General features: G+C 41.5%; 1 protein-coding gene across 13 annotated transcripts in view; it reads left to right on the forward strand.

Annotated features, from left to right (window-relative positions):
• Window positions 1-16,055, forward strand: part of RABGAP1L (RAB GTPase activating protein 1 like) — a 705,589-nt gene that overhangs the window by 682,666 nt on the left and 6,868 nt on the right. For all 13 annotated transcript variants that reach the window (XR_004351208.1, XR_004351209.1, XR_004351206.1 and 10 more), the window contains 5 exons: window positions 514-624; window positions 7,427-7,531; window positions 9,827-9,910; window positions 13,103-13,174; window positions 15,314-15,511. Coding sequence is in view for 9 of the 13 variants with exons in the window: in XM_032641784.1 (XP_032497675.1) it covers window positions 514-624; window positions 7,427-7,531; window positions 9,827-9,910; window positions 13,103-13,174; window positions 15,314-15,511 (570 nt within the window). In the remaining 4 variants the exon portion in view is untranslated. The remainder of the gene's footprint in view (window positions 1-513; window positions 625-7,426; window positions 7,532-9,826; window positions 9,911-13,102; window positions 13,175-15,313; window positions 15,512-16,055) is intronic.

Consider the following 16,055-nt stretch of genomic DNA (forward strand, 5'->3'; position numbering starts at 1 on the left):
ATCTTAAATATACTCAATTAATTTAAACTCTGATATGGGAAAAACCATTTAGGGAAATGTCTATTGGTTTCCCCAATTTCATCCCTACTGTGTCTTGCAGTTTCCTTTGAGGTCAAGGGTGGGATTATCGTGCATGTTTCAAACAAAGACTTGCCTGTGTCTGTATTCTAGGTCTATATGAAAACCTCACAAGATTGGGGGTGTGTTTGGAAATTTTGCTTTTCATGGCACGGTTTTTATGATGAAGTCCTGTCTGGAGGGCTTAAGGGACAATTGTAAGTTTCACTGGGTAGAGTTCCGCATCCGCTCTGCTCGCTTAACTCACTGTTGTTTCCCAGACAGCAATCCTGCCTTCCTGTGCCACTCGCGCCTTCTCCTTTTTACACCTTGAAAAGTTCACTTCGTTGTTGTTGTTGCTGCTTGTTTTTCCTCACCAGTTCCATTTGTTTCTGGTAGTATTTCCAGGCACTAATGCCCTAATGCCCACCTCTGGTTGTTGCTCTTTTTCTGCAGAGGGAGAACCGGAGATTACAAGAGGCCAGCATGAGGCTGGAACAAGAGAATGATGACCTTGCCCATGAACTAGTAACCAGCAAAATTGCTTTGCGGAATGACTTGGATCAGGTAAACCTGTCCTTCACTAGGCGGAAATAAGACTATGACAGCCTCCTCCGGGGCAAGGACCAAGTTGCTCTCAGGGCAGTCCCACCAGGGCTTGCTCTGTACTTGACCCTGAGTGAGCTGCCTGATGGGTGAATGGGTGGGTGGTAAGTGGGAGGGGACTGCTGTTCTCACCGGAGACGGTGGAAAACGCAAGCTTTTGAGATAGGTTTCGGTCATTTCCAAACAGCATGTGCAGCATACTTAAAAAAAAAAATAGCTCTATGCTTCTCTGGTGTCTCTTCTCTTAATCTCTACTTTTCCTAAACCAAGGACTGCCAGCATCATTACCTGAGACTATCAGTCACCAAGAGTATGCAGTGCCACTCTAATATCTGTAGGCACTGTAGATTTTTGTTCCAAAAAGATTTCTCATCTACAGTAAATGTGAGGATTTTATATGAAGTATGTACATTGAGATATGTATTGTTGGATTGACCAGCATCCTAGCGGTTGAGAGCCAAGACTGCCTGGGTGTGCATCCTGGCATCACCACTCACTAATCATGTGACCCAGGGCCATTCTTAACCTGCCCATAGGTTTAAAAAAGTGTTGACCTCATAGGGATGATGTGAGGATTAAATGAGGTAAAGCACTACAAGAATATGTGTTCAATAAACATTAGCTGTTGCTAGGAAGCCCTTAAATTCTTTAACCTCCTTGTCCTTTCCAACAGTACTCACAGCTTTAGGACTTACTGTTTTTCCGTTGGTTGTGTTTTTGGAAATAATTGGCAATATAGAAGGAATCTTGCACAAATTTAAAGCCATCACTCTATTTTCTGACTTTTAAAAAGCCCATATTCCCAATGGTGCAGGGTCAGAAAAGTTGAGACTTAGCTGGTTGAATCTGTAAAAAAGAGGCATTACCTGTGCTCTGGCTATGCATTGACAATATTTAAAATACAAATCCGTTAATAATATAGATATGATTGGATGTTTAGAATTGCAGGAATTTTTTAAATGTTTAAAAATGGTCCCTGCCACAACTCCTTTTCCCAGATAAACAGCTGATTTTGCAGCTCAGAAGTTTTAGCCACAGTAAGATGGGAGATAAAACCACTGTTAAGGAAAATTGTGCTGAAGGGGGAGAGGAGGAAGCCGAAGGCGTCAACACTAAATGGAGTTTGAAAATAAAACAAAAACTGTGCTGCTTGGGACACAGGATGTAGAAGGCAGAAGCAGCAGCCCCATGGTGGAAGGCAGGGGGATGACCCTTTTAACTGCAGGCTGTTAGGCTGCCCTTTTAACTCCAGCCTCTCTGCAGGCTGTTAGAGATGGTATGAAAAATGCGTGACTAAGGGAGTCAGAACCAGGGAAGGTAGAGGGGTCCCCATTCAACAGGGCCACACCCAGCCTGACCTTGGCTGTTGTACTATTGTAGCAATAAGACCACGGTGTGACTCAGTACTCTAATGAAATTTTTGGTTCCATATTAGCTTTCCAAATGGCCTTGACTGACACTTGATTCTGCCATTTTGAATGTTTTATCCATTAATAGTTTTCTTAAGGTGGCTAGCTAAATGCAAAAGTTTTGCAATAAATCTGTTGTAATCATTCCATGATGTATGTAATTCAGATCATTTTGTTGTGCACCTAAAACGTATGTCAATTATATCTCAATAAAACTAGAAGGAACAGAAGTTTTAATCAGTTAGACTCAGTAGGTATGCAGTGAAATAAGTTAGAGTTGTAAATTGAAAGTTATGTGGGAAATGTATTTGGTACATTAAAATGTACATTTGGTATATTTAAAAGGTTGAGCAATAATGAAATTAAATACTGACTGAGTTCCTACTATGCACCGAGCACTTTATTCAGCAATGTATAAGCATTATCTCGTTTAATTTTCCTAATGACTCCATTAAGCAAGTATTTTATCTTCCATTTTATAAATGAGGAAACTGACGTACATACTCTGACTTGGAAAACCATCCTAAAAAAAGTAGAGATTTGCTCAAAAATATAGGTACAAGGTTGTTTACTGCAGCGTTACTTACAAGAATAAAAAATTGAAATAATGTATATGTCCAATAGAAGGAGAGGATGAAGATATATCTGTAAAATATCTTTCTGGAATCGTTTTTAAAAACAATGGGAAGGTAATGATATAATAATATATTTTTTTAAAGTAAATTTATCTATATATAATGTTTGCATCTAAATTGCAAGGAATGTATGCTGGCAAAGGGCCATCCCGTAGGAAAAGAAAGGAGGCTGGAATATACATTGACAGGAAAAAAAGCCTACAAGGAAATACATCAAAATGTTACTACTAGATGTCTCTGGGTGATAACAGTAAATCTAATTTTTATATTCATCTTCATACTTTTTTTAAATTATATATCTTTTATAAGGAGACCTTAAATTACTTAACCACCCTTGGTTAAGTAATAACGTGCCTTATAACTCTTTAATGATCAGAAAAAATATTTTATTAAAAAAAATTGTTTCACCACCCAAAAAACCCATTTTGTAGATTAGTCCGGAACAATTGCTAGGGTCCTCCTGAAATTATTGAGTACCTAGGTACCTCATGGAGCTACTAGATCAATCCCTGAAGAAAACATCCCTTCATTTATTCCTTCTTTTTATTTCCTCCCTTCATACCTCCTTTTCTCTTTTTAAAAAAGTAGTTAAGACCTGGCCCCTCTGCCTTTTGAAGCTTATTTTCTAGATGAAAGAATAAAAATTGCCATTTCATTGAATTGCTAACTCAAAAATTGCTGTCTCCTCCTAACATCTAATTTTGTAGTTTCTGCCTGAGCAGGGTTTATTTGCACATCAAAAAGCTGTCCCTGCAGTTTAGGTGTCCTGCCCCTCCAGTCTTTGAGGAGAGGAAGGATATTAGCGTGAGGCTTCCCTGCCTTCACCCAGTTTGCCCAGTACTTTTCCATTCCCAGTTTTTCAAAATCAAATCTTTTAATTAAAATAGCAAAACATTAGCATACATTAAACAAATATGAAAGCAGATTGTATTTGAGACAATATGTAAAGCAAACAAACCTAATTAGGTAATTAGGTAAGTTATTTCATACCCATGTCATTTTAGCGCTGGCTTCAGGCTTCCTGGCCCCCAGCAGCTCTTCATTTTTCTCTCTGACAGAGCCTTCTCTTTTGACAACTTGCCTCCCTGAGACTCCTTAAATAAGGACTTCTCAGTGATCAGAAATGAAAAAAGATACAACATCTCCATTTCAGTTTCTGTTGCTATCTGCTTTCAGGCCCTTCCTGTTCTTTCTGTTCCCAAGGAACAAAAACAAGAGACACAACCAGTGCTTTCTTCCCACTGCAGCCTGGGCCCAGGTCCCTTCTGACCAGAGGGAGTTCGTGTCAAACCAGAAGCTGCATATCACAAGTGGCACATTCTTTTGTTCTGTTTTAAATTGAACAACTGCCTTGGCTAGTTCTTTGAGAAATTATTTCTGAAAGAGCCTCATCCCTAACGTGAGAGCTGAGCCTTCTGAGCAGGTTATTAGTTGGTTCATGATTTAATCACACATTGCAGTGTTCGTTTCTCTCATATATGTCATAGAAGTTAGAGAGCAATTAGAAGTTTTCATATCAATAAGGCATTAAAAGATGTTGGTAGGTGATTAGAAGACAGTAATGACAATGGTCCACTCAGTCTTATCAAATTATGGTGAATGTTTTATCATTTGGGCTCAAAGATAGAATTAGAGTATCTATCTGTTTAGTATTCTGTTCCTGGAGATTCCTTTAACGTTAAAGATGGTTTCTACTTAAGTGAGGTATAGAGGTTGGCTATATAGAGACCCAGAAGACCATTTTTAAAAGGAGAACCTTTTAAAAGGAGAATTCAGATCTGGTTCTATTTTGATGAGCAGAATCAGTCCTACTTTACTGTTTAGCATGGAGGGGAAACTCTGGATACAGCTTCCTGTGGGACCCACAGCAATTTCTGCAGATGTCAGATCTGATAACAGAAATAGAGGGAGGTCACCTGACCTTGGCATAGTGAAGAATGTGCAACAGAAAATGTGTACATAAAACTAATAGGCCTGGGACTTCTCTGGTGGTCCAGTGGTGGAGAATCCGCCTTACAATGCAGGGGATGTGGGTTCGATCCCTGGTCAGGGAACTAAGGTCCCACATGCCGTGGGGCAACTAAGCCCACACGTCACAACTACTGAGCTCACATGCCTCAACTAGAGCCCACGTGCCACAAACTACAGAGCCCACGTGCCGTGGAGCCTGCGCGCCACAACTAGAGAAGAGGAAACACACACACCACAACTAGGGAGAAGCCCGCGCACCGCAATGAAAAAACCCCGCATGCCTCAACGAAGATCCTGCTGCCGCAACTAAGACCCGACGCAGCCAAAAATAAATAAATCTTAAAAAAAAAAAAAGTCCCTCTCATCAAAAATTTCCTCAGGGAAGTGAGTTTTTTCCCTTTTTTTTTTTCTTTTTGGCCACACTGCACGGCATGCAGGATCTTTTAGTTCCCCAACCAGGGATCGAACCCGCTGTCTCTGTGGCGGAAGTAAGGAGTCTTAACCACTGGACCACCAGGGAAGTCCCGTCCCTTTTCTTATAGATATTTCCAAAATCGTACAACATCTAGATATGCCACAGAATTTTAGAAGCTTGTTGCTGAATGTCAGGACAGCATTGACTATTCAGAAGTTGGCAGAAGGCTCACTTTTGAGTTTGAGTGAATCTCCCTTCAAGAAACCAAACTTAGAAAACATTTGTTTCAGTGTGTCATGATATATATTATAAAAAGGACTATTTTCTTCACAAAATGGAGATTGCTGAGGGTATGGTAAGAGGTGGTTAAAGTGCAGTCTTCTTTATTAGCAGGGCTGTCACTCAGATATTCTGGGGTAGAATATCTCAGTGGACTGCCATTCTAGGGAGACAGATTTGGTAAGATTTTTAAGAATGCTGAAGCCATCAGGACAGCTTTTTTTTTTTTCCACTAGAAAAATTGGATTTTTTATTTAAAAATATTTTCAAAGGCTAACGCCATAGTGGAACAACCAAAGGATAGTTGAACCAAATTCTCAGGGCATTAGAGGAGAACCTGCCAATGCAAGCTCATGATTTGCTGCCAGATGACCCTCTGTTGAAGACCTTGGGAAGGATCTCCTGCTTTGTAGGTAACTTGTCATCTGCATTGCAGCTCTAGAATTCGCAGTTTTGAGTTTCCATAATCTACATCTGATATCTTACGATTTATTAAAACTTGCAACATGCATGTTGCATTTTTTTGAGACCCACCTCTACTATTAGGATGCGTTTTGCTGTGTAGATTTTTCCCCCTAAACTCTAATGTATCAGAACAAATTTCAAAGTCTTTAAAAGGGACTTTTTCACTTTAACTACCTGACAGTTCCACATTATCTGAAAACAGCTATAAGCCCTAGGCTGTGGGACATCAGGAACTGGAAGACAGAGCCGAGAAGCTGGACTGTAGTTTCTCTGCCAGGACCCAGCAGACTGTGCTGGCCTGGCCATCTGGACATGTGGGAGATATGGTGAAACACAGACAGAAGGCCACCTGGCCAGTTTTCACAAAGACTTGGACAGCGTTTTGCTGCTGTCAGCCCGGGATGGCTTCTTCAAAGAGCTGCCTCTCTTCTGTGACTGCGGTTTTCTCTGCTGAACTCATTCCGCCCACCTCCACCCAGTCTGCTTCTCCAGGGCCTCAGAGTGCCACGTCCATTCACTCACTTATGGAGCGCCTGCTCTGTCCCAGTCCTGGGCTCAGGGCTGGGGGTGTAGTGACGAGCAAATGAGAGAGGTTTCCCACCTCCCACAGCCGCAGACAGCTGGGCGAGGCACACATTATCACACACGCAGTTTGTCACTGTAGGTCGTGCTGTGTGCTGTCAAGGGAGATACGAGCTTCGGTGGGGTGGGGAGCTGCTGCAGATGGGGTGAGGGGGACAGGGCTCAGACCACGCTGCACTGCAGGGTGAACCTGAAGCCGAGACCTAAAGGGCGAGCTAAGTGTCCTAACGTGTAAAGCAGACACGCGTTAACTAAATTAAATATACAAACACACAGTGCTTTCACGGTGAATTTTGGTTCTGTGTCCAAATTATGAGCAGTGTACTCTCTCCAGGCTTTTCTTGGCTATTCTAGAAATATGGTCTTTTCTGCCTGGATTCTTGGTCCTTAGTTCAGTTTTCCTCAGGGCTGTCTCTATCACGGGTTTTTGGTCTTAATTTCTCCTTACTGCACTCGTTGCTATTGTGAGTAGCCTGGTGGGCCAGATTAACCTGGGCTGGTCTTGGAATGTTCTCACCTAACTGTGGTCCATGGATCAGCCTGTCTGCTCATCCTCTCTGGATCTGCCCCGCGCACCACCAGGTGGAAGCTTCCAAGTGAGGCTCCACCCTTCATCCAGTCTTACCACGCAGTCTCAGAGTGAGTGCTGTAGTGACAGCTGAAAACGTGGAAGATGTGTTTAGAGAGAGCATGGGCTTCAGTGCCATTCCAGTCTGAATTCAGATCGTGGCTCTGATCTTAGATGTGTGTCCCAGTCAGGTTTATTTGATCTCTCCAGAGCTCACCGTCATTACCTGGAAAATAATTTTTGTTGTGAGGATTAGAGATAATGTGTGCTGAGTGCGTGGTACCTGGCTGGCATTCAGTGAAAGCAGCCACCCCCTGGGTGAGCCAGAGGGAATAGAAAGGCTTCCAGTAATGTTGGAACAATAGTAACTGGAGGTCGGAGAAAGTATACACGTGCTTTCTTCACCTTCTTTATGACTGTGATGGACTCTGATTTGCAGGCAGAAGACAAGGCAGACGTGCTGAACAAGGAGCTCCTCTTGACCAAACAGAGGCTGGTAGAGACTGAAGAAGAGAAGAGGAAACAAGAGGAGGAGACAGCTCAGGTAACAGGCGTAGGCGGGCTTGTCCTTACGCAGGTGTATTGGTACGCGGAGTTGATTAATACTGTAAACAAGAAGTAACATGAAATTTGTTCAGATCAAGGGCGATGCTGAAGCAGTACATGTGAGTAGAATTGAGGCAGCATTTCCACCCTTGAACAGCTTTTAGGAATTTGCCTTGACTGAGACGTCTAGCGAGAGTGGTACGCTTTCTCCAAGTTTAGGAAGTTGGAATTATGATGCAAGAGCTTTGAGGCATCTGCAGATTTCGTGTTGTATCTCCAAGATGTTTGACTTCTCTGAAGTAGTTTATGAGGGTTGCTAAGCTGGAAGCCTACAGAGATCTCTGCTGAGAGTCACCTCCATCAGTCACGCATTTTCCCGATTCATGCCTTAGAAGAAGGGGCACCCACGTTTCTGTTCCTGGCAGAGCTCTCAAATCTTCTTCCCTGAGAGAATAAAAAGAAACCCTTTGGGAGCCAGCCCTGAGGTTAGCTCTCTACAGTATTCATGTGCGTTGTGAGGCTGAGCAGCTGGAAGACACACCATCGCCAAGGACCCAGAGGTGACAGGAGGGACCTCTCCACCCTATAGGAGTCAAAGCTTCCGGCTTCCCTGAGGAAGAGCAGGCTGCTTCACCAATGGTCTCCATCTCTGTCCGTCCCAGCCAGGCATGATTAGCTCATTTATAATGAGTTCGGTTCGGAGACATCAATAATACTAAATATAAAACAGCACACAAAGCATTTCAAAGACCTACATCCAAGCAACCAGAAAAACTTCCAGTAAAATTACTAATGAAGGGATGTGTCATTTAGCACCTTCTGGGATTTATAAAAAGTATTCCATGATTTTTTTTTTTTAAATGATGCAATGAGTCTCGGCAATTACTGTGGACCAAGATTTTTGTTTTTCTTTAACATACTCAAAAATATTCGGGGGTCGATTGTCCAGTTTGATCTAGCCCTTTGGATGGGTTTTGCTGTTTTCTTTACTTCCTATTTTTTGGTGGCCCACTTCAGTACTTCAGGTAAAGAATGAAGCTGTTAGCAAATGAATTTAATCCATGCCCCTCTCCTCTCTCTGTGTGTGTGTGTGTGTGTGTGTGTGTGTGTGTGTGTGTGTGTGTGTTTATATATGTGTGTATATCCTGTTTTAATTGTTGTGGTTCCCTTGTGAGATAGGGATTATTCTCATTTGTCAGATGAGTAAACTACAGCTTAGAGAAATTAAATGAACTTGCTCAAAGCATCGCAGCTATCTCAGTTGACCCTGAGTCAGTGCGGCCTTATTGCAGAAGGGACGAAGGGTATGGCTGAAGTCCTTGAATTATGTAACAGAGAACAGAGACCAATATAAACAACTAAGTTTGAATCAGTATAACCTACAAATGCTCTTAGAAGTTTAGAATGTAGCAAATATGAAGAAATTCCGAAATCTTGTAATGATAGGACCAGTTATAAATTGCAGTAACTTGTGAATTTACAAGTACCGAGTATACTCCATTCATAATTTGGGATGCTGCAAAGCAGAATTCATCAGTTTTTTTCTGATTGTGTACTTAAAAATTAACCAGAGTTGTTTTTTGTTTGGTCAGTTTGGGAGAATCAAATTCTTTCCTTTTTAGCTGGTGGCACCTGAGCTTTTTCATTGCCTTAACCTTCTTCTATACCTAGAATTCTAGAGCTGCCAGGCTACAGAAATAACTGTGCTTTTAGGTTTAGCATTCATAATTTAGTATTTCTGCTACTGTAACAAGCACTGCATTATGTCACTTTAACTTCTTCTGAAGTCAGTGTTTCTTCAGTCCCCATCTCCCATGTCTGACTCTAGTCCCAAAAGCCTCTTGTTCCTACCTCCTGAGGGGTAACAGCAGTGTCGATATGGGACGAAAGAAGAAGCCCTAAAATGTTTTCTCAGTAATTTATTGCAGAGCATCAAGAGTACATGCAATGCTGCCTTGATGTTTTGTTTTAGACTCTCATAAGGATAAAGATAGCTTCTGAATGGACACTTATTTAACAACATATTTATAAAGTAGTAAGAAGCATAAGCAGTTTTATACTAGGATTGCTCATATTCTTATACATTGCAGGCAAAAAAGTAAGATTTCTGTATCTCTGGAGATGACTAGGTTTTTCAAATGACCAACATGCAACTGCAATAGGAAAAGTGTGTGTACTTACAGTTGTTGACACTGTTGTTGACTATGAATCAGGCAGACTTGAATACGGATGTTCATGGAAATTTATTAAGATTTTGACTGAGTCTTGATGTTTCTCATTCTTACTCTTTTAGCTGAAAGAAGTCTTCAGGAAACAGCTAGAGAAGGCAGAATATGAAATAAAGAAGACCACAGCTATCATTGCCGAGTATAAACAGGTAATGTGCCATCGTGGGCTTCGACACTAGAAAACTAATTGTTTTGCTCTTTTCTTTGGGGAAAGTTTGTTTGTTTTTAGAGTTTCCAGAACAGTAACTGTACTGCATTGATTATACTTGTTGGCTCATTTTCTCCTCTGAAACAGACAGTGGTTGGACCTGCTTGCTGATAACATGAGAAGTTTAATTGAGCAAAACAATCTGTTGGTTGTTTTCAATGTTTGATAGATTTAGAGGAACAAGAAATCTTATTACCATTGGGATCCCGTCTCTGCCTTACTCAGAAGCTAATTTCCAGTAGATCACACTAGTAACATTTGCCTCTTGGCCGAGCACTAAAGTTTAGTCCCTGTATTAAATGGCAACAGCTAGGAGATCCATGAGTCCTTTGCTGTCACAGTAGAGAACATGGGAGCTCTTTTTCCCACATGGCTATATGGCCTTACCCAACAGAGACCAGTGCTAGCAATTAACCTCCTCTTGTTAACCTTAAAAAGATCTTTTAATGGTGGGGCGGTGCTCTTCTCTTTTGAGGACATTTCTAGTCCCATCGCAGGGGTGGGGGTGGGGGTGGCGGCGTGTCTCAGAAAGCCTTCATTCCAGCTCCAGTAGTATCTTCCTGTCCCTGCTGATTATGCTGGGACATGGCAAGGACTCCTCTTGTTGCCGAAGTACTCTGACTGGACTGTTCAAGTTCCAGTTTTCCAGAATTGTTAAGGTACTGTATGCCACCTACTTATCCAGAAATTTCCCTGGGGTCTCCTGCCTCACAGAGGAGTTTGAAGTCTAAGGCTTCCTTTTTTTTTTTTTTTTTTTTTTTTTGCGGTACGCGGGCCTCTCACTGTTGTGGCTTCTCCCGTTTTGCCAACTAGAAAGAATCACTAAATGCACTGAGTATGCTTTGTTGCTATATAAATAAAAATGTAAGTTATATTGTTCATGCATTTTGGGGGGAACTAGTTCATTTGTATATTATGACCACCTTTCCATAAGGATTCTGTCCCTTCATGGAAGATTGCTTAGAAATAAGGCTTCAGAGCTATCTTCTTCTCTTTTATAATCTATTTGTATCTATATATCTATATCTACATACAGATGTACAAAATCAATATATGTTTATTTAATGCCTGCTACATGTGAGGCTTGTTACTTTGGAGGAATAAAAGATAAATTCATTCAATTTCTCTTCTCTGGAAGCTGATTTTCTAATACGGAGGTAAAACCTGTCCATAATTAAGAGGAGAGGGAATTTCTTACATGTGGGAAATGAGGAATCCCTTCCTGGAGCAGGAAGTGATTTGAGTTTGTGCTTCAAAGGCTAGGTGAGGTTTGGGTATCTGGAGATGGAGAAGGAGAGGATGGAAATGGTGGAAAGGTGGAAACAGCATGTGCGAAGGCATGGGAGGTAGATTAGTGACAAAGAGTCTTGTTTAGCAAGAGTTTCAAGTACAGACGAGAGAAGCAAAGGTGAGTTGGGGCCTAGTTCAAGGAAGATCTTCAGGGATAGGCTGAGGAGTTCGGATTTTATTCTGTTTATAGGAGGACAGTGGCATGACCAGGGACGTATAATTGGCACTACTCTGTCCAGGGAGAAATGTGGAACCAAGTGAAGAGATGCACGGGCAAAGAAAGACACAGAGCAGTAAGATTAGGCCAACAGCAGAGTCCAGGGGAGGAAAAAAATAGCGCCCTGAACTACAATAAGTAGTAATGAAAACGGAGAAGCAGGAAACACAAGAGTCATTTTTTTGCTAGATAAGGGAAAATACTGGAAGAGATCCTGAGATTTTGAATTTAGGTAACTAGGAGAAGGGCTGGTTAGACATTACACAATATAAGGAACATTAAAGACTGTGTGCTGTGGAGCTTGCCATTGCTGCAGAAGCAGTTTTTTCATCATTTTTTCATCAGGCCATGAGTGGCCACCATATGCAGCACTCTTCAAGGAGCAATCCTTGCCTTGAATATTATCTGGCAAGCACTTGAAGTAATGTAAAAGGCAACAGACCAATCTCTTTGAAGACAGTTAAACATATAGTGTAATCTAAATGCATTCTGTAGTTGGAATTGGCTATTACTGGCTATATGTTTGGGCTTATTTAAAAGGGTTTATTTGTTGCCAAAATTGCTTGAGAAGTCTCTTCTTTTTAACATCAGCCCTACAGTCCTATTTATTGTTTCCAGGCTTGGATCTGGACAAATTGGAGACTGAACTCAACCTAGTCCCAGGTCTCTAGAACTATTTTTGAGTAGACTGGGATTTTTTTAAATGTCCGTTTTGATAATAGAGGTAGACCTTTTATGCTTTTAGTCCAAATTGCACTTGAAAATTTGACATCCCCTAACTTTTTTTTTTTTTTGCGGTACACTGGCCACTGTTGTGGCCTCTCCCGTTGCGGAGCACAGGCTCTGGACGCACAGGCTCAGCGGCCATGGCTCACGGGCCCAGCTGCTCCACGGCATGTGGGATCTTCCCGGACCGGGGCACGAACCCGCGTCCCCTACATCGGCAGGCGGACTCTCAACCACTGCGCCACCAGGGGAGCGCTCCCCTAACTTTTTTTTTCCATTTTTTTCCAAAATAAAAAATTCTTATTTCACTCAAGTGTAGCAAGACTCGAACCGTTTTTTTGTTCTCTTTTTTTAATACAATTTTAGGGAGCTTTGAAAGCACTTATTTCTGTCTCTTCCTGGTACTTGTTAGCACCTTATTTCAGAATCAATAATAATTAGATGTTATTTAATGGTGCTCTGTATTAAACCCTTTACATACATTTTCTTTCTCACTGATTATCACAGCACAGCACTTTTCAGTCGTGAAGAAATTCAGAATTCTTTTCATCAGATTCCTAGGATAGTACCTTGCCCAAAGTAGATACTCAGCAAAGATTCTATAGATTGATTCCAAAGTGAGGACAGGAATTCACTGGGGCCGGTCACGGAAGCTAGTGACAGAAAGAAAGCAAATCTACCCCATGTGTTTCTTCTACTGATCGAGATAGAGGTGTGCTTTACACACGGAACACTCTCAGGCTTTCTGCTGCTTCTTTTATGGGAATGACCGGCATTTGCAGTGCTACTCATTTGCAAAATTTCTTACAGCATCAGAGATGTGAGTGAATAGACAGCTGTGTGCACATGCTACAAGAGACATTCTACTTTTTAGTAAAGTAGCTCTTTTCTTTCTCGTAGATCTGTTCCCAGTTGAGTACCAGACTGGAGAAACAGCAAGCAGCCAGCAAGGAGGAGCTGGAAGTGGTAAAGGTGAGGAAGAATGAAACAGTCCTGTGATACACTTTCTTCCAAATTCATGTAGTCTTGAGTGAGCACCTGATAGGAGGATCCCAATATGTGGTGACGCACCACAGGCAGGACAGCCTGTAAACACGACCCCACCCCACCTTTGTTTTAAAGGAGTTAGGAATTAGGGTGAATAGGGTCCCTCTTCTGACTGGGGTGTGGGCCAGTTGAAAGGTTATGTTCCCAGAAATCTTTTGGGCTGTCAGAGACAGGTAACAGGAAAGGAGGTAGGATTTCAGCATTGTCACAAGAGGCCTTGAGCTTTCTTGGTTGTCGGAAACCTGGAAACCCGAACCCTCAGCAGCCTGCATCCCAACTGTGCCTGAATTGATGTGACTTCCTTGTGCAACCCAGTAGGATCATCCCATTAATCTCTTAAACAGTGGACACCATGGGCAGTATAGAGCTCAGCTGGAGGAAACACGTTGGGTAACTGATTTTTCCACCAAAAGTAGAGATTTGTTTTTAAAGAAAACATGCAGCATTTATTTCTATGCTGCCCCCTGGTGGTAAAACTCCTTGTGCTGATTACCTACTTGAAAAAAGTGATTATTGTATAGAAAAAGCAGTAAACCAAATGGATTGGTATTCCTAAGAAGCAGTGTTGGTATAGCCAGCTCTTGGGGCCAGTGTTACAGAAACCTGATATAATTCTATTTGAATATATTCAGCTTTATATTAGTAAATAAATGCATTCTAGGCACTTTCGTATATCACTTAACAACTTGACAAGTTATTTAACCTCTCTCAGATTTATTTTGTATTCTGTAAAATAGAGATAATATTACCTACCTCATAAGGTCATCTTGAAGATTAAATAAGATCCTGTTAATAAAGTGCTTAGTCTAGTACTTGGTACACAATAAATGCTCAGTAAATACATATTTTAAAAGTTGTAACCTGAAAATCTGAGACATGAGAACTGAAAATAGGAACTTTGTGCTGAGAAGGTGACTTTTTGGGATTCAGGCCTGGGACACATGCTTGGACATATCAAGAGGAAGAATTTTGTGACCAGCTGAATATGGAGTGAAGGAGAAGCTAATGGAAAGATGACACCAAAGTCTTTAGGCCTAAATGGTGGGGTAATGCACAGTGACACAGAAGTGTGGGCAGAGTTGCTTTGTGTGTCTGTGGAGAGAGGGGTATAGTTACAGTTATGGACATGCTGAGCTTGTAACAGTAGGACATCAAAATAGATCAAAATTCTGTAGTATCTCTCTCTTTTTTTTTTTTTTTTTTTTTTTTTTTTGCGGTACGCGGGCCTCTCACTGTTGTGGCCTCTCCCGTTGCGGAGCACAGGCTCCGGATGCGCAGGCCCAGCGGCCATGGCTCACGGGCCTAGCCGCTCCGCGGCATGTGGGATCCTCCCGGACTGGGGCACAAATCTGTGTCCCCTGCATCGGCAGGCGGACTCTCAACCACTGCGCCTCCAGGGAAGACCTGTAGTATCTCTTATCTCTAAACTTTTTGAAGATATTTTAAGAAAACTGTAGCACTGTTGTCTTGAAAAGAGTTGCCATTGTTCAGTGCTCTGTGCTTGATTGGCAATCCAGGCATGTGGCAGAGTTGCTTTTATCTCCTTGAACAATAATGATCATCTTCACTTGAACAAAAGAACGTATACTTCACTTGTTGCAGGAGTAGACTTAGGTTAGTCATAATGACCTTCCTCAGTCTACCACAGGGAAGTTACTTAAACTCTTAAATTTCTTCATTTATAAAATGGGGGTGATAATACCTAATCATAACTAAATGAGGTAATGCATGTAGCATATATGCCACGGGGCTTGACATCTAGTAAGGATAATGGTAGTACAAAGTTTCTAGAAAAGATTTGAGAGAAATGCTATAATACTTTTTATCCCCAGAGTCTCTCTCGAGATACTGTAAGAAAAAGTAGCACCTGTCTTGGATAGTTGGGTTTTGTGCCGACTATAACCATTTTGGTCATAGCACAAGAAAAATAGTTACTTTTATAAATGGGCCTGCATTTGATGGCCACAAGCAGTGTCTTAAGAAAAATCATATTGCATTGTTTCAGGACATGTTTTATGCTATGAAATGCAGTTTGATGTTGGTTATCTCTTTTGGATATTTCAGGGTAAAATGATGGCATGTAAACACTGCAGTGACATTTTCAGCAAGGAGGGTGCTTTGAAAGTAGCAGCCATAAGCAGAGAGGACCAGGGAATTGAATTGGATGATGAGAAGGACTCTCTTAAGAAGCAACTGAGGGAAATGGAGCTGGAATTGGCACAAACCAAACTGCAGCTGGTGGAGGCCAAGTGTAAAATCCAGGTTGGTGATTTGATAAAAGATCAATTAAAAAAAAATAAACAGCTAGTGGTCTAGGATAGTCTAGTACTGTAGAGTCGGCCTATCGAGCTCAGAATCATACGATGTTACCATATAAGATGAATACATTTTCTGCCCGCAAATGAGTTGCATTTTACATCATTTTTAAACACTGATATAAACACATAGTTTTAAATAAATTTTTAATAACTAAAATTATATGTATCTTGTGAGAACTTAAGCAGATGCCTTTTTAGTTTACACTGATATTTTTTGGCCATGGTCCTTTCCCATTGAACTTGGTCACTTAGCTGATCCTGAAAGTTGAAAGGCCAAACCCCTCCTGTTATCGTTCCCCTGACAGTTGAACGTTGGCTGACAAGCCATTCTTTTCTTTCTTTGGAGCTTCTTTTCATCTTTACCTGATTTTGCCAAATCCCTTTCCCCATAATCTCTTTCCGTATTGGAGGATATCAGAATTAGAAAAGCAATCCTGGCTTCTGATGGACTGTTCCCACTTCTTTCCTACCAGTGACCCTCACCCTTA

The sequence above is a fragment of the Phocoena sinus genome, chromosome 1 (genome assembly GCF_008692025.1).
Source record: "Phocoena sinus isolate mPhoSin1 chromosome 1, mPhoSin1.pri, whole genome shotgun sequence".
NCBI lineage: Eukaryota > Metazoa > Chordata > Mammalia > Artiodactyla > Phocoenidae > Phocoena > Phocoena sinus.